Source organism: Drosophila obscura, unplaced genomic scaffold (genome assembly GCF_018151105.1).
Source record: "Drosophila obscura isolate BZ-5 IFL unplaced genomic scaffold, ASM1815110v1 contig_4, whole genome shotgun sequence".
Taxonomy (NCBI): domain Eukaryota; kingdom Metazoa; phylum Arthropoda; class Insecta; order Diptera; family Drosophilidae; genus Drosophila; species Drosophila obscura.
The window spans coordinates 10,280,909-10,306,296 of NW_024542828.1; the positions used below are offsets into that span (position 1 = coordinate 10,280,909).

The window sequence follows — 25,388 nt, forward strand, 5'->3', positions numbered from 1 at the left end:
ACAGTGCAGGAGATTTGATTCTGACATTTAGTAGACATTTCTTGGGGATTTTTCTGTGACATTTTTATGGACATCTCGTTAAAGTTTCGAGCCAAGCAGCAACATATGGGGACTAAACTACAAATGCTCCTTAAAGTGTCAATCATAAATAAGCAAATCGTTAAGGGTTTTATTTTCAAAGTGAATTCGTATTCGTATGTAATTAGGGGTCGCTTTTTCTGAAAGAAAATGCTGGAATTAATCTGATTAAGTAGTCTCGAATGAGGCACAAGAAAGTTAACTAAATTATAGCATTTATTTTGGGATAAGTTTCAATTTTCTTTTCTTTAATTTATAGGAATATTTTTAGCTTATTTTTCTGGGGTTCTTCTTTAGTTCCGCCTTGGAAATAAATTTCCTAATAGCATAGAAAAACCCCTCTGAAGTAGCCCTCTCCATAAGTAGCACTCTGCTCCCCCTCCCCAGACCCTAACCCTATATTCTATGATGCACTTGTCTCAAGTGAAGACCAAGTACAAACACATGTGTGTATCTATTACCCCTTTGGAGCAGTCTTGGGTTACTCTGGTAAGAATCAGCTGACAGAGATGGCAGGCTAGTCAGGGAGAGATCAGGGAGACATGAAGGGGAGTAGTGGAGAGTCATGGAGCGACATGAAGGAAGTCCATGAAGATACACACAACAGGGGACAAGGGGACACAAAAGTCAGGAAAGCGGACGCAGCCACTTGAAAAATCCACCTGCACGACTGGAAACGATCTGGCGATCTGCAAAGCGAAACTGCTGCTGGCTGCCCTCTCTGGCTATCTCTCTCTCTCTCTCAGCGGCTCCTTCTCTATCTCTGGCTGTCTCTTTCTGTGGATTTTAATTTTGGTTGCGTGGTTGTGCTGCCGTTTCTACTTGAGCAAACTGCAGATTACCCAAGTTGAGCCCTTAAGTGTGTTCCATATCAGGTTTATCATTCGCTGTCATTGTCGTTGTCGCTGCTGCAACTGCTGCTGCTGCTGCTGCTGCTTCGCTTCACTGATCCAACGAGCCAACGACCAGCCCAGCGGACGAACGGATTAAATATATCATTTTTGGTGTCCCTCTTTAATGAAAGGGTTGAGCTTAAATTCAGTTCAGTCGAATGGTTCGGCTCGGTTCGGTTCGGTTCGTTCCTTGCCACATTGATGGCCAACACCTGAAAATTGCAGCCTGACTCCGTCAAACGGAAACTTTACACACTAAATATGCTTTATGAAGAAAGTCTTTTTTGGGGGTAGGAAGTATACGACGAGCATATGTAGAGCCAAGTGCAATGATTGATATTGAGGAAGTTGCGCTCGTATCTTGCGGTTGTATTACAAGCTGCTTGTTTCTGTTTTCTTCCTTTTCGGCATAGGGGATTTTACACTGAGAATAATAGGAAAGAAATTATAGAGGAAGGACAAGACATTTGATGGAAATAAATACATCGAAAAATATGGCACATAAACTTAGAAATAATAATAAATAAATAAATTATATAATAATATTAAATAAATAAACATAAATAATAATAATAATAAACTTAGAAATAATAGTAAATAAAAACTTAATATTAATAATAAATAAAAATAAATAATAAGCTTAGAAATATTAATAATAAATATAAATAAATAATAATTATAATGAAATACTTTTCTATAAAATGTTGGCAAAAGAAAATAAAGATTTAGCTATGGGAATGGCTGGCATTTCTTTAAACCAAACCCCAGTAAAATTATGAGCACAGTCCTGATATCATAGCACATGAAAAACATAGCAGAATCATTTATTATGCTGACATAATTTTTCTTTACTTTAATTACAAGTTTTCGTCATTGAATTTCCACCATCAAATGGTATTTAGATTTTTATTATAATCGACAAAATCTTCTCGTATCATCAGCACGAATTCCTCGCCGCTACTAAAATTTCTTTCAGTGTTTTGCCAAATGCTTTTGGCATATCAAGCCCTTGGCTAATAAAGTCTTTAGCCACAAAACTTAACAATTAAACAGAGGGTTGCCAGCAGCAGCAGCAGCACCAAAAACAGGGTGTTCCAATCGTAAGCAGCAGCCACGACCAAACAATCGCAGTAGCCATAGATATATATAAAATGTAGCAAACAAAAACAGTCACCAGTTGCTCAAAATTCAATAAAATAAAGTAACACAAGTATGAAAAATAATTATAAATTTCCCAATATGTCGCTCAGCTGGAAAAACTTTCCCAAACTTTTGTTGGTATTGCCTGTGCTGCACGTTGTGTTCTCCGCTGTTATCAAAATAGAATCGGCCGAACAGAAACGCATGCGGATTTTGGGTGAGCATGGAACAACACATGGAAATATTTGGCTAGATTATATACAGAATCTATACCCACAGCTAAAACCAATGTGGAGACCATTGCTGCGGTCATGAAGCGGCAGAAGGAGGACATAAAAGAGTGCTAAAGCCACACACACACACACACCCTGTATAGAAAAAAGAGTTACCCCAAAAGCCCACACCAAAGCAAACCCCTTCGAAAAAGAGTTATCGACACAAGTGAAACGGAAGCAGAGTCAAGGTGCAAAGCCCAAAAATCATTACACCTGTTCCGAGGTAGGGGAAAAACAAAGCGAACGCCGAGCAAGATGTGAGTGTAGAAAGCGTGGAAATCGAATGGAGAAGAGACCCAAGAGAGGGAGAGAAAGAAACAGACCCCGTTGCATGACAGTCCCCGAAAATTTAACGCTCATAGTTCTACGTCAAGCAGAAGGGTTGAACAAAGTTGTCTTTTGGGTCTCTTTATATTTTTATTGTATCTGTTTTTATTTTGGGGGGAATTGGAATTGGTCGCGCTGCCTGGCCGCTGCACTTTGTTGCATGTGGCAGGCGACATTAATGCAAAACCAACGGGAAAACTCAATTCTCATTCCCCCCGAAAATTAATAAGCTTAATGAGCAGGCCGTGGCCAGTCACTGATAGACATCTGCAACAAGTGGCAGCTGCATCAGGATTTTTGCACGAAAATTTCATTATAATTGTTATAGCTTAAATATATCTTGGCCTCTTCCGAATAATTAGCACTTCGCTTAGGTGGAGCGCTGCAGCTGTCTGGGCAAAAGAAAGGTCTAAGGACAAACCCTTTGCCTGCTGCCTTTGCGTATGGGTTTTAATTAAAGTTATTTATTATCTATTCATCAAAATTTGGCCACCATCAAAAGGGTTGGCCCTGTGAGTCAGTGGCGTGGCAGATGGCAATGAAATGATAGCCCAAAATAAGGTTTTAATTTGAATTCTTAACTAAAGCAGGACTATGGTTGGCAGGTGGAAAGGCAAGCAGATGAACAGAGGTATATGCCGTGTGGATTACTAATAAATTGGTCCCTACAAATGTACAAAATATTTCGCTGTAATAGAGACAAATTCAAAGACAAACCCATAATTATCATTATAATAATTTGAGCCCAACATATTTGCATTCAAAATTACTGAAATTAAATCAACAAGAAATACAAAAATAAAATACGGAAAAAGGCAACCAGTTTAGCGGGGAAAGAGAGATCTAGTAGCTTAAGGATCTCAATTCAGGAAGCCCCTTGACCAGATCCTGCTTAATATTCCTCCTCTTTTTTTGTATGGGCTGTAAGTATATAATTTAGCAACCTTATCAGCTGGAAACTCGTCTGCTGCCCCACGCGTATCCACATCATTATGCAAGAAACGGGAATAACGCAAGAGGGGGAAATTATGGCATTCGGATATTACTTAATCGTAAATTTGACTGGTTCCAGACCCACACACAGTATGCAGAGAGAGAGGAGCGAGCGAGCACCTTTTGCCTTTCAGTTGTGCGGGAAATCGCAATGACAGTTGCATTTATGATAGGCGAGGAGGGGGGGCATACATTTAAAGCGAATGTATTTTTGGCCATGCGTCAGATGCAATTACAGATGACAGGAAGAGCAGGAGCAGGAGCAGAAGCTGGAGCAGGAGGAGCAGTAGGAAGGAATACTACATGCCCCCGATGACAGCAACTGCAACTGTCAAAATGTCTGTGGCAGTGGCAAAAACTGTCAGCGGCTGGCGGAATGGCCTGACAAATGTGACGCCATATAAAATCAATAAATTATGAGTGCCAAAGGGAGTCTCCGTCTCCAGTCCAAGTCGACTTCAGTAGCAGTTGCATAATGTATTCTAAGGATGCCAAAAAGGAGTGACGACAAACCGGTTGCAACTCCATCAGCAGGCGGCGCGGCCCGGCCCGGCCTGGCCCCATGTCCTTAGGGACCAACGAGCAAGATCCTCTGTATTTGGCGTTGATTGATTTAGTTTGTGGCACAAAAAACACCTCGCTGTGGGCTCTGCCTCTGCCTGCAGCTTCTTCTTTAATGAATTAATTAATGAAGGCCATAATTAAATTTGCACTTTCTGCTGCTGCTGCGCGGCTGCTGTTAATTTATGAGTTTTTAATTATTTTTGCAATTAAAGGTGTCTTTTTTTCTGTTGCCGCTGCTGTTGTTTTGCAACATTATAATTATTTCCTGGCAACAGGATCAACAGGATATGCTGCTCATTTGTCAGTTTGCAAAGCGTTAAATCGAACCCCAAACTCGCTTCCTTAAGCCACAACACAAAAAAAAACGCCAACGAAGCGAAAGACTCAGACAACGAACTTGTTTTCAGTTTTTGGGGGCGCCAAAAACTTAATTTTTTTTTCACTTTTTTGCAGCTGCTTTTTCGTTGCTGTTTCTCTTTGTCTCTTGTGTTTTTTTTTTGGTAATTATTAAAAAGCATTATTTTCTCTGTAGACAATAGATGGGGATGGAAAGAGAAGAGCCGCTCGCTTCAGGTGCAATGCCACCGAGCAGCTCTTGTGGCATTGTTCCAATTTCCCGACACAGCGCGGAAAAATTATTGTCATTTCAGAAAACTCAATTGTTTGGAAATGCTTTTCGTGTGCGGCAGGTAGAGGTAGGTCTCTCTCTGAGGAGGGGTTGCAACAACAGAGCACAGATCTTCTTTCCTCTTTATGGAGTGTTGTATTTTTAGTTATTTTTTTTTTGTCGGGCAGGTGTAGAGTCCAAAATGTTCTCATAGTGATGAAGGTCGGTCTCTCTGTCTCTTCTTTTGGTACAGTTATAAAACTGTTTTAGATCTCTTCTGTTCCTTTTGGTTTTTGGCAGAACGTGGGAACTACATTTTTGGCAACAATATCCAAAAAGCTGATGAATGGGTTTCCATGTCAAATCAAAGGCAGGTGGAGCTGGTACTAACACTCGTACTTAGGAGTAGAATCGATGAGTAGGCAGAGGATTTGGGTCTGGTTGTGTCTGGAGTCTGGATGGGGTTGAAAGGGTTTATCAATTGGTGGGAATTTAGAGGTGAAAATTATTAGAGGGTGGATTGATGAATGCTGTAAAAGAAATAAACTACAAAATGTACCTTATTTCATAGATTAACTCTGCATAAAGCATAGACATATTCTAGGCATATTTATGCGCTTTTTCTTGTCACTATTTTGTTCATTTTTTCAATTTTTTCTTGTAAAAATATATATTCAGTACGTATTCCTCGGCTCATTCTCTGTGCATTCCTTTCAATTGTTCTGCTAATATATTTATTTACCCCAAGTAATTTTCGTTTTTCCTCCATTAACTTTTCCTTTTCACTCTTTCTTTCGATGCACAAATATTTATATTATGCATAATAGCATTTTCTACTTACCTCATAATACGTAAAACATTGGAAACAATTTCTTCATTCATGAATAAGTATTTCCAGCTGCTGTCCAATCTTCGTCCAATCTGCGCCAATCTTCAATCAAATGACTCGACGACTTTTGCAGAACAAAAACCCACAGAGATTTCTTGGGATTTTCTTTTCCGTTCAGGCGGCGTCTTTAGGCTTAATTGTTTGCAAATTAGTTAATTAAGACCCTGATTACATGGTTAATGGTGTAGATTCAGGGTTACTAACCCGATTTGGTGGACCATTTATGAAAATATTTTGCCACAATTTCTGCGCCAAAAGACAAAGGGAGACCATAACCATAAGAAAATTAAACCAAAATTCAGAAACAATGAGCTTTGAGCAACTTAATTGAGACATTTGGCCAGAGAGAAACACAGAGAAGAACACCCGGCCCTCGAGCAGGCTTCTTGTCATCGTTAAGGAGTTAATTTATTTATTATCCACAGATTTTTACGGCTCCATTGTTTTTTTTTTTTTTTTTTTGCTTTGGCTTAAAGTGAGTCCAAAGCCAAAGCCAGGAATAATAAAATATGAAGAAGTCAGAGATGTATCCGAAAAAGAAGAACCGGCTTTTGGGGCTAATTAGGAGGCTTCGAGGAAAATATATGTAACACCGAAAAATGTTTTCTTCGTTTTTTTTTTTTTTTCTGTTTGGTTTTTATGGATGCTCATCGCTGTGCATGTTCCTCCATCTTCATCTCTGTCTCCATCTCGGTCTCTGTGTGTCTTTCCTTTTTATGATGTCGAGAGATTTTGCACCTTATGAGAAAAATCTCGAGAGCTCCAGCGCGGCGGCGTCGCCTCGTCGCTACGTCGCTGCCAATCTTGTTAAACTTGCCCCAAAGCCGCATTGACACTTTGTTGCGCCTGCGCTTCGACTCGGAGGCAGACTCCACAGTCGTTACAATCCCTCTCTCTCTCTCTCTCTCTCCCACTGTTGTTGCTGTACATTTGAAAGTCCGTTTGGCTGTCAAAAGCGTTAATTTTTAAGTGCCTAGTGAGAGTTTTTGTTTTGTTTTGTGTGTTCCCTCCTCCAGTGCCAGCTGAAAGGCGGCTTTCATCTTAGCAGCAGCAGCAGCAGCAGCAGCAGCTGCTGTATCTGTATATTCTGTAGATGTGGCTGTAACTTCAGTAAGTTCAGTATCTTCTCTGGTTTTTGTTTCTGTCTGCTCCAGTCTTAATGAGAGCACGGGTTCAAGTGGCAAGTGTCTTGTCTATTTTTTATTTGCAGCATTCTTGTGTGTGCCCCCACCTAAATGAACCCATTAATTTGTCGCACCAAATGGTCTGCCAACTTGACATTTTTCACTTCAACTTTTCACATTCGGCTGGTTATTGACCTGGTTCTTGCTGAAGGTTTTCCTCTCTTTTTGGCAATCTTAAAAGGGAGCTTAAAATGGGACATTTAGAGTTATGAATTGGTGTTATAGAATCTGTCATAATGTACCAAAAATATGCAAGAAATGCTACGAAAATTCGTAGGGCTTTTGCAGCATTTATTTATGTTTATTTTATGAAGTTCTGAAGAGATTCCAAGCACTAATCTAATCCTAAAAATTCCAACGAAATTATCTCTTGTTTCATCTATGTTTCTGTTGCCGTTTTATGTTTTATTTTAAAGAATTTTTCTCTTGTCTTGTTCTTTGCCTAAATCGTTCTCCCTTGCCTGCACTCCTAATTTATTGTATTTATTTACATTTTCCTCTTGGCTCTTCCTGCGTTTCCCACAACATTTTCCTTTGCTTTGCATTCGTTTTCCCCCCGAAAATTAAGACCCTCCTATCAAATTAACATTTTTTTAATATTATAGAATGTTTCCCCAGCTAATTGCAAATAAAATGTTGACCCAAAAATGAAATGAACAAACACAGCAGAATTATTACAAAAAAGTAACCCTACCTCCACCAAAATAAAACATGTGAGAATGTTTCAGCCTTTCTTCTGCTGGCATTCATATTTAATTATTTCAAAAATTGCATTTTTACTCTTTTTTTTTATATTTTTTTTTCTTTATATCATTTCTTGGAGTGTGTGTCATTAATTTGGCCAAGATCGAAAGGGTGATGGTGGTGGTGCGGGAGACGGAGACTTGGCCAAGCATGACAGCGGCAAACGGGCAAACAGGCAACAGGAGTTTTTGGCCAAGTTGTGAAGGAAATATTTCGACTGTTACCGTTATGTCTCTCTGTCCAATTTTTATATCAAAAATATTTTTCGTATTTCTTTTACTTGGATCACTTGTCTTTTTTTTTCTCAGGCCAGCCAGAGGACCGGCTAATAAACTCAATTAAGCAGAGTGTAAGCGTGTCCAGGAGACCTGAGACCAGCGACCAGCGACAAGAGCTCGCTGCCTGGTCAAGTGCTGATGGCCGAAACGGAGAGCTCTGATGGCCGGGACAGTACTCGTACATGGCACTTAATTGACCAACTTTGAGGTTGCGTTTTTGCCCAGGCAAACTGGGGGGGTGGGAATGCAAATCCCAAATCCAAAACCGATTCCAACGCATTATCATCTCCATAATTCAAATGCTGGCCAAGACATTGCATGACTGCGAGGGATCTGATAAGACACCAGGGAAAAATTGTTTGCCACACGAGCAAAAAAAATGCAAAAATATTTAAAAAGTAAATGAAGAACTGATTGACGAATACTTAGATACACTTTGGAGGAAAGTTGTCACTGGATAAAATTGAAGCAATAGATGATAGATTCTGCTGGATATTTCTTCCTTTCTGCTTTCAATTTTGTTTTATAGATCTACATAAATTATTTACACCTGCAATCATTGTCTGTATCATAATAACTCTCCAAAAAGTGTATAAAAATATGAAGAAAGCCTTTGGGGTCCACGTAGAACGGTAGCTGGCAAATGCTGTTGACACTTTTTCCCCCACAGCAAAACATCCCACAACAGATAACGCCAGATGCCCCCAGAGCTCAGCATGAGTCGGTGCCACAGATGGAGTCGCGATGGAGTCCGGGAGTCGGCGTCGGCGTCGGCGGCGTCCGCGGCGGCGTAGTCCAACCTCATCGTTGATAGTCGCCGTAGCTGCCAAACAAAAGCAACAAACGCAATTCCAGCCATGACTATGTGGAAAATATTGTGTGTTGTGTGTTGCGTCTGTGTCGTCTCTCAGCATGCGCCAATTTCCCAGGAAAACTGCCAAAGGAGAAGCCCTGTGCTGTGGCACCAGACAGACTTCTGGACAGGGCTTGGTAAATATTTTGCCACCGTTTTGAATTTGATTTTGTTGTCTTTTCTGCTGGTATGTCTTTTGTTCTTTGTTTGACAATCCAGCAGCACAGACAGAGCAGATGCCAGGCTGATGCCAGAAGCGAGGGAGTTACTGGGAAAACATTGAACGAGGGAAATTGTAGGTGGCTTCTGGGTCAAATCTCGTCACAGAAGCTTCGAGGGAACTGTGAGTAAAGTATTATAATTTCAATTATTAACTTAAAGGTGTCTGGTAACTCTGTAAACTTTCCCCTGCTTCTCGGACTCTCCGTCACTGATCTGTCCCTCTTTTTGGGCGGACATTGCTCCACAATTAATTGTTGTCGCAGCTCTTTAGGGCGTTCATCGCACATTAACACTGAGCAACGCCCCAAAAAAAAATAAAAGCGGAACATCTTCAGCTTGGCTTTAATCGATTTCACAGCACTCTCCCTGACAATCTGCCTCCTGCCCCTACTCCGCTCTGGGTGGATGAAAGACTGGGCATCATTCATGGCAACTTGAAGACAATGCGTTGACATTTGCGCCTCATGTTGTGGGCCCCTTGTCTCGATCGGGCGGACGGACCCCTGAATTATGGCCAGCCAACAGGCAAAACAAACAGAAATCAAACGCAACAAAAGGCCCAGCAGCAGGACTGGGGAGACAGGAGAGTTTCCCTACCTTACCATACCGCTCCGTTGCCATTTCTATTGTGCGTGTGTGCCTTCTGTTTACACTCGTGTCGATTGTATCCCGTCGCCAGGGCGATGTACGAGTAGTAGCGTGAAATATCGCAACAATGGCATCATATATTTCCCAATACGCTGCACAGTACGTACGTACGTACTCCTCCTCCTCCTCCTCCTTCAAACATGATGCATGGGCGCCGCATCTAACGGTGCAAAAACAAAAGACTTAAGCAACAAACTTTCTGGTCAAGCCATGGGACAATCGATTAGAGGGGAGTTGCTGCTGGGTAGCAGGGGGGTAGCAGGCGGAGCAGATTGCCAAAAATTCCTCAAAGAAGCACAACAAAAAATGCCTGCCGAATATCTGTCATAACTTAAGTACAAGTACAAGTATTTTGGGCCAAAAGTGTGAGAATCGGAACTTAAAACTCAGCGATTCCAATTTTTAATCGTTTTCCTTTCTATAAATCCAAAAAATTCTCTTTCCCATCGATTGCCTCTCTCTCTCGCTCTCTCTCACTCTCTGTTTACTGTCTGTGTGGAGTTCTCTTTTCTAATATCTTGGGAGCATATTCCCAAGATCTGAAGATCTGTCTACAGGCTGTCGACCCTTTCACTTCACGCCACTCAAAAATCGAATGCGTACGTGCCTGACCACACAAAATGTGGCTTAAAAAACAGCAGCAGGCAGCAGCCAGCAGGCAGCGGCATGAAATCTCCACACACAAATAGAAGCAGAAAAAAAAAAGATTTATTATATTAAATGCAGGCATTTAGCGCCACTTAAGAGGCCACTGTGCAACAGCGAGAGGCAGCCACAGTCAGCCACAGCAGCCATGCAGGAAGTCCACATAATTCTCATCAATATCAATAATAGTTTTTGTTGAGCTTTCGTTTTTTTGTTGTTGTTGTGTTTGCTGTTGCTATGTCGTGTAATGATTGTTATGTTTATATTTTTGTGGAGAACGTGGATGGTGGAGTGGCAGGTTGCAAGCGAGCGCCAGTGACATTGCAGCAGTCGCGCACATCCACATCCAGGGAGCCCATCAAATAATACTAATAATAACCATAGTAATAACAACAAGCAATTTCAGAAAATGCAGCACGTCCAAGGCAGCAAATCGAAGCTGCAAGAGCAGCAACTGCAACCACTCTTTGCCACTGCAACAGCAACATAAAACAGCAGGAGAGGCAGCGGCAGCGGCAGAAGCAGTGGAGGAGGCAATACCACTGGCACTGGCAGTGGCAGTGGCACAAACAGGCTACTGTCTTGGGGCTTCCTGCTTGCCTAGATAAAAGCAAAAGGCCAGTCAGCTAGCCAGCCAGCCAGCCAGCAGCAGCAGCAAAGTTATTTTCAAATTGATTTGGATCTAAATTTAGTCGAGAAACAGAGGCACAGGGCCACAGGAATGAATATAATCGTAAAAAGAAACTTTATAGAAATGAATTGAACAAGGGAACAAGGCAGAGAAAATCAAGAGATTGATGGAAATGTTTAGTAACTTATGAATTGTTATTGTTCACTCAAATGATGGCTAAGAACAGTACTAGGATATGCGTATGTTAGGGGGAAAATAGGGGAAATTGGTGCAGAATAAAATGGGAAAAGGGGGGAAAAATAAGGGGCAAGAAAGTAAAAAGATTTGGCTGCTTCTGCCACTAGTTTTTGTAAGGATTTTATATGCATTCTCAGGCATTGCAAATATATAATATAAATTTAACTAAATCTTCAAATGCCTTTTCCAACTTAAGAAAACTTGCTAACCTCTCTTTCTCTCTCCCTCCCTCTCTCACTCTCTGCTCTTGCGATTAAATTTAAAAATGCGCCTGGTCATTTCCTTGAGGGCATTTGCTACGCTTTCCTCTCTCTCTCTACGTCTCCCTCTCCGTCTCTCTGGGTGCCCGCAATCGGCATTCAGTAGCCGATAATTATGTTTCCCCATGGTTTCCCTTTCATGGGGCGTTTTCAATTTAATTTAGACCCGGCTGTCTGCTATCCTTTCACAATCTGCGCGTCTGGTCGGTCGTGTGACTTTTAACGCACATTTTGCAGGCACTTTAACGCCACAGCCGCCACCGCCACCGCCAGAGATCAGATGCCCAAGATCGAGGAGCACGACTGGCGTCTGGAGACTTGGGCGACTGGGAGACGATCGCATTGACATAACACCTCATAATTTGCGTTGCACGATGAAGCCTACAGCCACGCCCCCTGCACACGCACCTCAACTGAGAGCAGAGGCTGTGCTCGGGGGGAGACAGAGAGACTGCAAGACAGCGCATGACTTTCGCCTTGAGAATTCTCAAATTGCTTGGTGGAAAAGAAAGTGTCGTCATCAGGCATCAACACTTGGGGACCTGGACCTGAAGCTGGACCTGAACCTGAAACTAAAACTGGACCTGGCTCTTGCTGGTGTGGTGTCATTGCTGCCACTTCGATCAGCCACACCATCGGGTGCGATGCATGCTGGCGCTCTCCACTGGACACCACTGGACACCACACTGCCGCAGCCACGCCCCACAAACAGTTTTACATGGCCCCTGGGCTGGACGATGTGGCACTTTCCTTTTACGCGTGTCCATCTGGGCAGCCATTCGAGCGAACCATTCCCAGTGATGTTCACACTTTACGAAAGTTTGGTTTGGGCACCAGCCTGACGCCCGTAAGGTGCTAAAAAATTGTCGCCCCAAGTGTGACCATCATCATCATCAACATCGCAGCTTCACACACAGACTCATCTGTCCTGGTGCCTGTGGCGGCATCGAGTGAATTTCCTCTTTTGTTGTTGTTGTTGTGCCTGCCAATAAGTGTATATAATTTATATGGAAATTGCCTGGGAGCAGCCCTTGATGTTATGCATTTAATGCTTAATTTATACAGATTTTACAGATTTTTGGTAGAGTTTTTTCTCTCAGTTTTTTGCGCAGCAATTTTCGGTGTCTTCTTCTTGAATTTTGTTGTCGTGGCTGCAAGGAAACTGTTTTCATGGCTCTGGCAATTGTTGCTGAAATACTTAATTGTTCATAAATATTTTATCATATTAATTGTGAATTTCATTTCCCGTTCCCAGGGATTATTTTCAGCAAGCTGCCAAAAGTCATTAGCTGGAGACGCTCTAATAAGCACAAGCCAAAAATAAATGCAATGCACAGTGGTTGTAGCAGATTAAATACAGCTGAAAATTCAATGAAAGCAATGCTGAAATATGCGCTTTATTTGTGTTTTTTTTTTCAGCATGAAATATTTCTGAAAAGAAAAGCCTCTTGGCATTAATTTGCCTCATCCTTTCTTGCTTACTTGCACGTTTTGGCCCCACTGTAGCAGCGAAACGTCATGCCCAAAAATGTTAATAAAATCATAATTAGTTTGGTGGTAAGTCAGGCAGTCATCCAACTCCTCTGGGGTCTCTTGGCTGGACACGCAAACATTTCCCCACTGCAGTCGCTACTACGACACAAACAAACAAACCAAAGCCAAAAATTATTAATAAAAAAAAGGAGCTGAAATGAAATGAAATTAAATGCTTAACGAGAGAAATTGCTTGCATTAATTTACGAGTGCGATTTAATATTTTCATGTGATTATAATTCTGTAAAGGGAAATTGCATGCCACCGAGTGGCGCCAGTTTGACGTCTTCGACGACCACTTTGACAGGGCCTCCCTCTTGGCAAACAACGTGCCCGGAATGAAATATGTTAGCTAAAACAAGTCAAGTCAAAGCCGAAGAAGATCCACTCCACAAACGGTTTTGGGCGTAATTAATTGTGAAAACATGGCCACAATGGCTTTAGAGTTTAGATGCCAAACAAATACTAATTGGGCGAGCGACCAAGCCCGATGCTTAACTATGCTGTAAAAATGAATAATCGTATTATGTATTATGCTAAACACACTTGTGACAGACCCAGACCCATACCCAGACTCAGACCCTGGGCGCGCTGTCGCTTTATATGCAAATGGCCATTTCCTCTCTTTCTGTCTGTCTGTGTATTTTAATGATCTTCTCTCGCCCAGGCTGATCTTCAACGGTAGATAGTTGGTTCTTTGCCCCGCCAGATGACTCGGCAAAAGGGCGTGAATTAAATTGAAATGTTTCCAACATTTCACAGACTCCACTCCACACGAAAATTTCTCTTCGTTTTTTGGCAATAAATTTTCTGTTCACACGCAAATAAAAATGAAACCGAAATTCAGTAATTCAGTAATAATAAAATGTAATTTGCTACCATTTTCTGATGCGATGCCCATCGGTTGACATTCACATTTTTATTATTTTCTTTTGGCGTAATTACAGAGCAAAGCGAACCTGAACGTGCACGTCCAAGTCCAAGTCGGAGTCCAAGTCTCAAGTCAAAGGGTTGTGCATTGTCCATTGGCGAATCGGGGTCACCTGCCTTGTGCCTTGTGGCCTGATCAGTGCTCACTGAGCATGCTCAGCCATTCGTGTGGCTCCTTCGTGTATAATTAGACTTGAAAGCATATTTGTCAAGTTTTTTGGTGAGGTTCGGGTGAGGGTACGGGTACGGTTAAGGATCGGGTGCTGCAGATCAACAGGATGCGATATGGTAATGATAAAGAGCGTTGCCTGTTGCCTGTTGCCTTTTCGGCGAAGACACAATTGGGGAGCGCAGCCGAATTGAGTAATTGTTAAGGTTTTACTTTTTTTATGTGGAATTAAAGGGGGAACTGCATTGAATTTAATTGAATTTTTGGTCTGTTAGAGAGGGAGCTAAGTAACTAAGAGATATTCAATGTAAGTCGCTCCAAAGGGACCGTAACTTTGATCCACAGAAAGGCAATGCTGGGAGCTTGTTTTATTCTGTAAACTAAAAAACTAAAATCGAAGTAATCTCTTTCCCGCCGAATGAGTGTTTTTGAGTCCTTTTGACACCCAAAAGTATGCAGCATCGATTGAAGCCTTACAGAGGATCTACCTTTGAGCAGAATAGGCACAAAGTCGAAGGTCCTGTCCAGCTAAATTTAGCCTTTATTCTGTGCTCAATTTTGATTATTTTAAAATATATTCGTCCTGGTAATAACCAATAAATAGTTCTCTTCTGATCTTTAATAAAATCGACAAAAAATATATAAGCCAAATCTTGTCCATTTCCCACATTAACGAAATACAAAAATGCCAGATGTCCACAACAAGTTTAACCAACTTAATTGACTTTTTGTGACCAATGATGCTAGGAAGAAAAATACAAAAATAAAACAAGAACGGAAGGAAGTCGCTGGATGAAATACACTTTAAGATTTGGTGTGAAAATGGGGCAAAAGAATGCCGAGAGCTGGAAATATGTCTGTGATTTTAAGCTTTATGGGATGCAAATGTTACAGAGGATTAATGATGGTTCAACGTATTTTTAATAGTAATATTTCTCTGCCTAACTCACACATTTTCCTCCCAGTAGCTAGCATACCCTTCCGTAAGTGTATCCCCACAGCGAACCACAACTAATTCAATAATGAAAACATATCAATAAACACACGACGCAGCTGTGGACAAGTGACTGCTTGGCCTGGCCTGGCCTGGCCAAGCACCGTCCTACCCTGCTCTGCTCTACACTGCTCCGTCCTGCCTGGCCTGGCTTTCAAAAACACTAAACACGAGCTTCAGCGATGCTCCGAGAGCAGGCAACAATTTGTGCAAAAAATACAACTGCTAGTACGAGTAAATGTGGAAGAAAAACGAAGCAGGCGAACGGAAAAAAGTAGAAACAGAGCGCAGCATGTTGCCTGACAGGAGGAGCAGGAACAAAAAGCCAACAGTCAACGGCAGTGCAGTTGCAAGCACCAACAATAATTAAAAGAAAAAATTTAATTGATGCATTAAAGAGCTGGCAACGTGTTTTCCAGCTCGGTTGGGGCCAGTTTTTTTTTTGTCCAAGTCTCACTTCCCTTTCCCCGTGCCAGTCTGCAGTCTGAGAGATGAGTGCCGTGCCTCTGTCTGCACTATTTTTAACTGGCAAAATGAACCTCCGGAGTCCGAACTAAAGAGATCCCTAGTACAACGGATGAGACCTCATTATGTGAGTGGCAGTTGTGGCATTTTGTTTCAAATATTTACATTAAAATTGTTAACATTGACTCTCTGGTCTGGTCTGGTCTGGTCTGGTCTGCGCTGGTCTTCTCTGGACTGGTCTTGGGTGGTGGATCTCTCTTAAAGTTCTTCTAAACATTTTTGGAATTTTCGTGTGGCACAAAAACAAATGACTTGCGAAACGAACTTGAAAGTTGTCTACACTCTCCCCTCGGGTGAGATCATCTTACTTCCGCATCAATAATGCCTAGCTGGCACTCTGACAACAGCCGCCTAGAAAACAATCAGAGGACAGCTGCCACTCCACACAAAGTTTGCTCTAAGATGCCCTACCATTATGTTCTTTATACAGGACATGACTTTGTCTAAGATAAATTGAATTAGAGACGCCAAACGCGCACAATTCATCATCCGAGCAGCGCGCACATGATAGATAGGATAGTTGTTGCAGGGGATGTCTGCGCCGAGACCTTAAAAAAAGGAAACGAAGCTGAGGATGGGGATGAGGATGAACCCTCGCCGACAAATACTCGTAGTAGGAGTAGACATTTTAATTTCCCAAAAATAGATTGCCAGATGAATGGATTCCTGGCTGCTTGAGGGTTTGTCTGCCTTCTTTCTGCTGCTGCTTTGTGTGTTTTTTGTGCGTTGCGTTCTTAAGTGCCAGGGAAACTGGAGCAGGGAGCAGGGAGTAGGCAGCGCGTTCTCTTCTCCTTTTTGAAGGATGAGCCTTAAGCCGCTCTACAGATGCGTAGGTTGCGCGGAAGAAAGGATTGGCGAACATCTAGAGTTTCCCCCCTTCTAATCCTTTTTCCATTTTTTGTTGGTCTATTTTTTCAAGGTGTGGCCACGCAATCTGCGCTGCTTATTGTCTTGAATTATGGTACGGGCGGGCATCTTGGCCGGCTTAAAGAGCAAAAGAAAAGGATTTAAGTCGGGCTTCTTGCGGCTTATTAGTTGCGCTGGCTTAAATCACATGAATGGGTTTTTCGGTTTTGGATGTGCCTTGGGTTGTGCCTGCTGCTGTGGCACACGGAAGCAGCTGCTGCTGCTGTTGCTGCTGCTGCTCTTTAATCCTTGCTTGGCGTTCCATTTCCTCCCACTTTGAAGCCACACCTTCCGCTTGGTCGGGAGCCAGGATCACAGCCACAGCCAGAGAGCGAGAGACGAACCAGTTAACAACTGTCGCCAATGTGGCAGGCAGGCAGGCAGGCAGACCAACCTGCTGGCTGGCGGCTTTTCAACAATTTTCTTTTCCTGCAACGACCACAAAACAGCAGACGACAGACATCAATTGAAATGCTGTTTGTGATTTTTAATTGAGAAAAAAACGATAAAGGAAGAACCATCAGTGGTCGATTTTGGGATGCTCTTTATGAATTGATTGTTTCTAGGGAACAAATATTTATTTCTATTAAGATTTGGTCAGACGCTGAAGCATTCCCACAACTATTGCTATGGAAAGAGCACACTCGCTTCTAGGGTATCAGAAATACTAGCACTGTCTGTCTGCTGCCCCTGGAGTTCGGGCTGGCTGCTAATTAATAAACGAACTGCTCAACCCCCTTTACTGTCAGCCACTGGGGCCTTGGCAGAGGCAGGCACAGGGGCAACGACAACTTGCTACTACTTGGGGCAGCCCGACGCATTGCCGGCGCTGCCGCCGCCGCAGATGCCACTCCGGCATAAATGCACACTTTTAGCATTTCTCGGATTCCCCAACTGTGGCGCAAAACGTGCAGCCTTATGACAGCCTTCCCCAATGTCGCCATTTGGCCGAAGACGACAACGACGACGACGACGAACCAGTGAAGGAGATCCACAGCCACAGCCATGAGGAGAGACTGCAGAAAGGAAAACGAGTTGCCTGCTGGAATATTAAGAATTGTCATATTGAAAAGTCAGAGGATGCCAGAGGCAGTCAATGCCAACTGGTACTGGAAATCACAGTAGTGAGGGGAATAGGCAATGGATTCAGTGATATTTGTATGCTCTTACCGAGCATTGGGAGTGATGTATGGTAGAGTAGTTTGTAGATTGAAGGACGAATTGTAGAAGTTTCCATAGAATATAAAGTCTAGTCTTTTTCCCATTATTATTGCATATATTGAAACATTAAAACTGCACTTTCAGCTGGAACTACATACCTTTCCAAAACTCCCAATTTATCCCCTATGCTTCACTCTCATTGCAGAGCATTGCCTACAATTCCTGCCCAACGGGTTTTATCGACTATATTTGTATTGATTTCTGTGATTTTTGAGTTATTGTTTTGCCACAGAAGCGTGTCCTATTTTAATATATACGCGTACAAGGCTGCTACACTGCTACTCTCACAAAATTATAATAATCTGCAGAATACATGAATTTTTGTGTATGTGTATGTAGGGGAATCATGCTCCGTAACTAATTGCCAAAAGGTTTGTGGCCTTTTCTCACCGTCTTTTTTCTAGTTTTTCCTTAATTTAATTACAAGTTTTATTTGGCTGCGTTTCTGTTTGTGTTTTTTTTTTTTATATTTAATTTCGTTGTGTGGCTTAATGTGGTGCCATCTTCGGTGTTGATTACCACTGAAATTTGTTTTCGAATGATTTTTATTACACATCTAATTTGGGGAGGGCCTTTGTTTCCAGCGCTCACTGACTCCTCAATTATTTCAACGGCTGATGCGTGAATATGTCCCCCGGGGTCTGGTCTTGTCTAATGCGGACAAGTGTCAACGGAAACGCTTTAACAGTTTTACAAGTTTATTAATTTATGATTGCGAATGTAATCAAAATGCTTGTGCTGCCTGCTAATTAACAAAGCGTTGCATGGGGAAAGGGGAAGTGCTACGACAAAGCAGTCATTCTGTGTTTCGTTTTGTTCAGTAAAAAACACATTACAAAAATGTTAAAATAAAAATAAATTCTGATGGTGTCTTGGGCTAACCTGAAGAAGCACAATGGAGGAGTTGGACTCATTGGCAGCCGTGCAATTCAGGCACAGAAACCGCAAGGCACACATCGTTGTGGATTTGCAGGGAAAGGAATTGTTTTATTTCGGCTATAGAACGGTGACACGCATGGACTGGTTAATTGATTATTTTTGGCAATATCGTGGCCAGATCGTGGGCAATCTGTACGATTTCCGAGATAATCTCATCCTGCTAATCGAGCCGGGTGAAAATTATGTAATCAATTGGATTGACATATTCGATGCGAAAAGAAAGCCCATAGCAACGGTCGAGCATGAGCGGGTGTATCGCCAAAGCCAATTTGAGTACAAAAAACCAAATGGCAGTGTAGTTTACAAAATTCATGACTCGGATTTCACCACAGGCTGCACAATTTATGCACCTGATGGCGAAACAATAATCGGTAAAATGGATCCTAGTGTCCTGCTTCATTCTTTGAAATCAGTTGCCAGACATGCGCAATTAAAGTTTCCCGCCGGCATTGATCTAAACACCAAACTGGGATTAATCGCCACGGTGGCTTTCATCTTTCAGACCTCAAAGTATCGATGACACAGTATTTAAATAAAAAGTTTTTCTTTTATTTTATTTTGCAATGCCCAACGATTGTTGATTTATTTGTATTTAATTGTATTTTTTTATCAGCCAATATTTCCGGGTGGCTTGGCCGTTGCTTGTGTGACAGTCTCGGCTGGGAGTTGTCCCTCAGGACTGCGGCCCAGTGGCACCAGCAGCGGGCCCATGGGGCGGCGGGCGCGTGGTGCACCGCGTGTCCCGCGACTGATGGGTGCCGGTGTCTTGGAGCGGGGTCGTCCTGGTCCGCGCTTTACGGTGCCCGTGGGTGATACGGATTGCATGGTGGGGGTTGGGAGATCTGTTGGTCAGAAGAGATGCATAATACACATGAGTTATTTTGATTTAAAGAATTATCAAAGCTAAAATCTGTCTGGCATGTACATTGGCTGGCAGTCCGGCAGTCTGGCAGTGCCTGCCAGGACATCCATTAGCTTGCACAAAGGATCAGTGGCATATTTCCACTAATTCCATGGGCATTTGTTGCTGCACGTACGACATCCACGTTGCATCCACTGCAAATCCTTGCATGCAATTGTGGTTTTTATAATTGTGCAACCCTCGGCTGGCACCCTCGGCTCCATGTATGTTGCATGGAAATTTATGCAACGTTGCGTATTTGCCAGTGCGATTATGTCTCCATTTTCGGGCCCAACATGCTACAAATGTTGTTCCTGTCACGTGTACTCCCTCGTCCACCATTCCCCCCCTGGTGCATCGTCTGTACTGTCTGCGTCATTTAAGCGGATTTATGCAATTATCATTTGTCGTACGACTGAAAATCCCCCCGCCCCTGAAAATGGCAACATTTTTGCCATATTTACGCCTCTGTTTAAATGCCATTTGTTTGACTTTAAATTCTGGACAGCTGGGGAAAATTACTTGTACAGAAAATTATGAATCAAAAGTGGCAACAATCTGTGCAACGTGCAACGTGCCACGTGTGCTACGAGTGGCATTAAGTGGCATTAAGTGGCATATGTATCTATCAATTTTATGCACAAACCAAAGCAAAGATGTCCCCAGAAAGAGGGATCCCCTCGAAGAAAAGGGGAAAGATCTCCCCAATGAAAAGCCAAAGATAATGCAGCCAGATGTAAATCTTTGAGCAAATATTTGCCTTGACTTGCAGGCGCACAAAATGGGGGAAGAATATGCCAGAAAGTTGTATCGGATATTTGTTTAATTTCAATGAGAGGGTTGGGCGGAAAAGGGGAGTGAGTGGTTGAATTTAATCCATTTCGGGAGTGCGTTAAAATTGTCACGTACCACAAAAGTGGCATGGAATTATTCCTGCGGGCTGTAATCGATGCCAAGAAAAAGGGGGAACAACAAACGGCAGGCAGATCAACCACAAAAGAAAAGTGGAGATAATGTTGCCCAAAAAAATACGAGTACGAGTGCCCCGGAAAAAGGCAGCCGATAAACGTGATTATGACAAGCGATTACTTAGTGACAAGTGACACTCAATCGAGTGTGTTAAGGGGGGAAGGAAAGTGCCGCTGCCACTTGAAGGAGAGCCGGTAAGGCAGCACATTGCAGTGACAGAGAGAAGGGTACTAAATGGGAAAGAGGGTGCCGAAAATACTTCAATCTTTCCATCACAAATCTGCAATCAAATGATCGATTCAAGCTGCTCCTTTAGTGGTTCTCTTTTCGCTATTAATTTACATAACTTCCATCAACATATCTGCCTTGTTTCTTTGTTTTCTCTCAGTGTTTTCTTACCTTCTTCGTTGAGCGGCACGGGCGCATACTCGCCACCGCCGCTTACTTCCTGCTGTAGCTGTGGCAGGGGCGAAGACGTTCCAGAGCCCGCTTCCCCTGCTGATCCTCCTCCTGCTGCGGCGCCGGACTGCTGCTGCCCCTGCCCCGGCGAATGCGTTGGCGTCAGCACGCGCTGCAGCGACCCATGTCCGCCGCCGCGTCTTGAGCTGCCACGTGGTCGACCGCGCTTGGTGCCGCGCGGGTGGTGTCGCCGTCGCATCGGCGAAACGCTGCTCATGTCGCTGAGGAAGCCTGCGAATACAACAAAAAATTTATGTTCGTCTCATTATTGATTAATTGCGGTTAGGAGGTTGAAGGAGGTTGGGCCCTAAAAAAAAACACAGCTGGCGAGCATATCGAAGAACAAAAATAAATATACAAAATAGATACGAATTTTGTTACATTTTCCACAATTTTATGGTCATTAAATGGGGACTGTAATTAATTTTTTGTTTTTTGGGTAGCCTGATGCTTGATGAGGATCGATGCATGTACGTTGATATATTTATTGGTGGCTAAGATTAGCTAGGCATATCAGCAGGGTTATAGCCATAGAAATAGCAATAAATATACATGGGGCAGAGAGTATTAAATATGAAATTTAATTTATTATAATATATAGCATCGATACGTTAAGGCATACAAAAATTAATTTAATTTAATTTGCTGATAAAAAAGAACCACGAAAAATCTTCACTTAAATGAAAGTCTTTTGAGTCTTTGCGTCAACTAATTGATTTCTCATTGATCCTTTCATCAGCTATCGTGTTACACATCGATCATTTGTTGCCACCTATAGTTTTTTTGGAGCAGATATCTGAGCGATAAGCAACCCCTTAGGCAGCCAGCACCCACTCACAACGAGCATCCTCTATGCGGACAACTTTATCTATGCCATGACCATATATTCTCCCACTAACGTGTGGCATTTGATGCCCCAGAGACCAGCCAGCCAGCAACTAGTTCAACTTTAGTCGTGGATGGGCGGGAGGGGCGGCAGAGAGACTTTTTGCATATTTTAATTCGCCAATTCTGCGGCTCTAGTACGGGGCTCTGGGTCCTAGGTTGGTACCCTAACTGTAAATCGCATAAATAAAACAGACGACGACGACGACGACAAGAGGCAGCAGCATTCATTGGCAACAAAAGTTGCAATCAGCAGGCAGACGACAACAGAGACACAGAAACAACACACAAGAGACAACTGGTTGTTGGTGGGCAATGGAAGGGGTTGAGGGGGGGATTGTTGTGTTCTGTTCTGGGTCTGGGTCTGAGTTCTTGGCGACATTGCCTGGCGCTTTGCTATTTTGGTATGCAATACACAAGTGCATCCATCCAGTCAGCAGCAGCAGCATCATCATCATCTTCTAGCTGATCCCATATCATGATCGACATTGTCTCGTCAGTGGAGTCGATCATCATCATCATCATCATCGTCATGATCGTACGACAGTCGCCAGAGGAATTGTCTACAAGCCATACCTCAACATTTGTTGGCTAGAAAGAGATGCAGAGGCAGAGGCAGGGACAGGGACAGGTCTTTTAGCTGTTAGGCCACATTTAATGATAGGGTTTACTTTTACTGTTACATCAAACAAAGCAAAACAAAAACGAGAACAGGAACAGGAACCAACAGAATGCAATGCAACAAATTATTGAACTGTAGCAAAGTTCAGGCATTCAGTATTCAGGCGGGCCCATAAGTTTTATCAATAATATTCAATCCAAGGCCCAAAAGAGGTTTTCCTTCTTTTTTTTTTATATATATAAATATTGTTTCCTTTTATTTTTTTTGGAACCTTGTTTTGACATGTATTTCGGTCAAACGTCGCGGCATTGCAGCAAGACATCGAAACAGCAACGGAAAGAAACAAACAAAAAAAACAGCAAAAGTTTCGCTTTTTAGCATAATTCAGCTGTCATCGCGGGAGGGGGCAGGACGGAGCCGAGTTTAGGGACAATGGAAATGTTGAGTGTGATATATTGTTTAAGGGTTTAGGGATAGGTATTGGCACTGTCACACCACCAAAATTAATTTTAAATTTAAATCGATTACTAATAAAAATCTTAGAAAATTTGCGAAACATAACAAAGGTTGTCCAATGATGATCATCCAAAAATCCACACAAAAGAAATGGCTGTAGTCGATTTTCCGGACCCTTTTTTTATTTAAACTAGGATACTTTTTATAGCTTCTGTTCCGCTATCAAAAAGTCGCAAGGACTCTGCCCAAAAAGAACAGAATCTTTCGCCCAAAAAAACCCTTTGCTTTCCACCCCATAAATACTATCAATAATAGTCATTTCCATTTCCTTTTGCCACCGCTCTAGTTGTTGTAGTTGTATTTATGATTGTAATAAATATTTTCGCTTTTGTTTGGATTGTTGCTGCCGCCTGCCACGAGTGTTACAGCAGTTCCATTTTGGGGCCCTCTCCATGGATTACCAATTGGCACGAACAGCAACAGAAATACACAGAAAAAACTGCAGCAAACAAAAAAAAGTTAAACTAAAAAAACAGTAAAGAAAAAAAGAAAAGAAACAGCAGAGAATGGTAGTAAAGAAAAAGAGAAGAGCAAATCTGGCGAACATAATCGGATTTTACAAATCATTCATTCAATTATCTAATTGATTTGACTGATGATCGTTTGTGAACCTTGATCCTAGAGTCTGCAATCTGCCTCTTTGGGATTCTTCGGGGCTCTTTGGTGCTCAATGTGACGCATGTTTGTTACGCCTGATAAATGCAACGACGAAGATATGTATGGCCATTGGCCAGGCCAAGGGACAGGGGACAGGGCCAATCTCATCTTGGACAGCCAGGGGCCTTTGCCATTGCCAACAGTCTCACCTTTGACTGTAATGCGCCTGCCCATGACTAAGTGGCTCTCATTGGGCTGGTCTGTGCTGGGCTGGGCTGGGGCCTCTTCTTGGGTTCTTCCCTGTCTGTGGCTGAGACTGTGACTCTCTGCCGCTTGTCGTTTACCTTTGCAGATTTTCAGGCTTAGATTACATCTCTGGGCTGTCGCTACTGTAAGCCCATAAAAAGTCAAATAAATTGCAATTCTTATCTGTGTGTGAAATTGTTAATTTTTTAAGGGATTTGTTTCGGGGTTTATTGCCAGTCTGCAAATCATTTTGAAGAGAGAGACAGAAAATGCCATACGAATGGTATTGTTTTGTATTGCCGAATCTTGTGTAGAAAATAGTTGGATAAGAGAGGAAAAAATAGTTACAGATTCAGCAAATACTTTGGAAAAATATTTAGCAAAAAAGTTATGTGACTGATGTGACCCTTGATCTTGGGGAATAATCTTGAACACTGATTTCGGACCTATACGTACGGTAGTTTTTATTTTTAGCTCTTTTTTTAAAAAAATGAATGTCTGACTGCCTTGCAATTTCCACCCTCAGACCAGATATAGTTTTACGAAAAATGAGTATGAAATGTGGAACATAAATTTTGGTCTGAAACTTCAATGATCGAAAGGGGTTCACATGTAGAAGTATTCAAATTCACGACGTGACACCGGCTTGGACAGATAGAGCAGACGTATCTGGTGCATGCGCCAGCCTTGGGCCGTGAACTTCTTGCGCTTTGGCGGTCGCTCATCCAGCGGGTCCAGGGTGCGCGGCGGAATGGGGCAGTGTGGTGGCCATGGTGGCATAACCTTCGGCCTGGCCAGGCTGATAATGCGCGCCGTTGCACTGCCCTTGAGGGCCTGCTGTCGGACGGGGAAACGCAACGTGGCCCAGAACTCATCCTCGATGTCGGAGTTGGGGAAGCAGCAGGGCACGTGGGGCGGATCGAAGGGACGACCCTTGTCGGGCTGCGGCTGCTGGCCCCACACAATCATCGGGTTGTAGGCGTTTATCGGATGGACGTGCTGGTGCTTCTCGCGCTGCCTGCGCTTCAGCGGTACGGACAGCTTCTCCATCTTCTCCACCATGTCCAGGTCGTCCTCGTCGGCCACCCTCGGCTTGCCGCATGGCAGATAGTCAGCCTCGCAGGGAATTTCCTGCGGTGGCGCCTCCGGCAGCTCCTTGGGCATGGCTTTGACGGCAGCCCACGCGTAGAACTTCTTCCAGTCCTTCTTCTTCATGGGTCCAGCCTTCTGCCAGACCGTCAATTTTCGCTCCACCTTGGGACGTACCCTCACCCGCGGCTTGGCATTGCGCTCCACCCAGGCCAACCACGAGGGCTGAACCTTGTCCCCCGGCGAGCCGGAATCGCCCTTGCCACCGGGCACCTGCGGCAGCCTAAAGTCCTCTTGACTCATCTCAAAAAGTGTTTTCTAAAAGTTCTTTCACTTAAAATTTCGCCACTTAAAATTTTTTAGAAATTTTTCAAAGAATATTTTTTGTTGTAGTTTCGGCGGAGGGTAAAACTCAATTG

The 25,388-nt window shown here is 43.0% G+C and overlaps 3 protein-coding genes across 3 annotated transcripts in view; 1 reads left to right on the forward strand and 2 right to left on the reverse strand.

The window, feature by feature from the left end:
- Positions 1-2,121: 2,121 nt before the first annotated feature.
- LOC111070094 lies at positions 2,122-2,805 on the forward strand. Its single transcript, XM_022360410.2, has 2 exons — positions 2,122-2,328; positions 2,391-2,805. Exons 1-2 carry the CDS (start codon positions 2,184-2,186, stop codon positions 2,456-2,458), a joined length of 213 nt encoding a protein of 70 aa, XP_022216102.2. The 5' UTR covers positions 2,122-2,183; the 3' UTR covers positions 2,459-2,805.
- Positions 2,806-19,231: 16,426 nt separating this feature from the next.
- Positions 19,232-25,388, reverse strand: part of LOC111070260 (chromatin-remodeling ATPase INO80) — a 31,083-nt gene continuing 24,926 nt past the window's right edge. The window contains exons 13-14 of the mRNA XM_022360681.2: positions 20,955-21,245; positions 19,232-19,527 (exon numbers count right to left, since the gene is read on the reverse strand). Of these exons, the coding sequence (XP_022216373.2) occupies positions 19,295-19,527; positions 20,955-21,245 (524 nt within the window). The 3' untranslated portion in view covers positions 19,232-19,294. The remainder of the gene's footprint in view (positions 19,528-20,954; positions 21,246-25,388) is intronic.
- On the reverse strand, positions 24,382-25,386 carry LOC111070265. Its single transcript, XM_022360687.2, has one exon. The coding sequence runs from the start codon at positions 25,270-25,272 to the stop codon at positions 24,487-24,489; it is 786 nt and encodes a 261-aa protein (XP_022216379.2). The 5' UTR covers positions 25,273-25,386; the 3' UTR covers positions 24,382-24,486.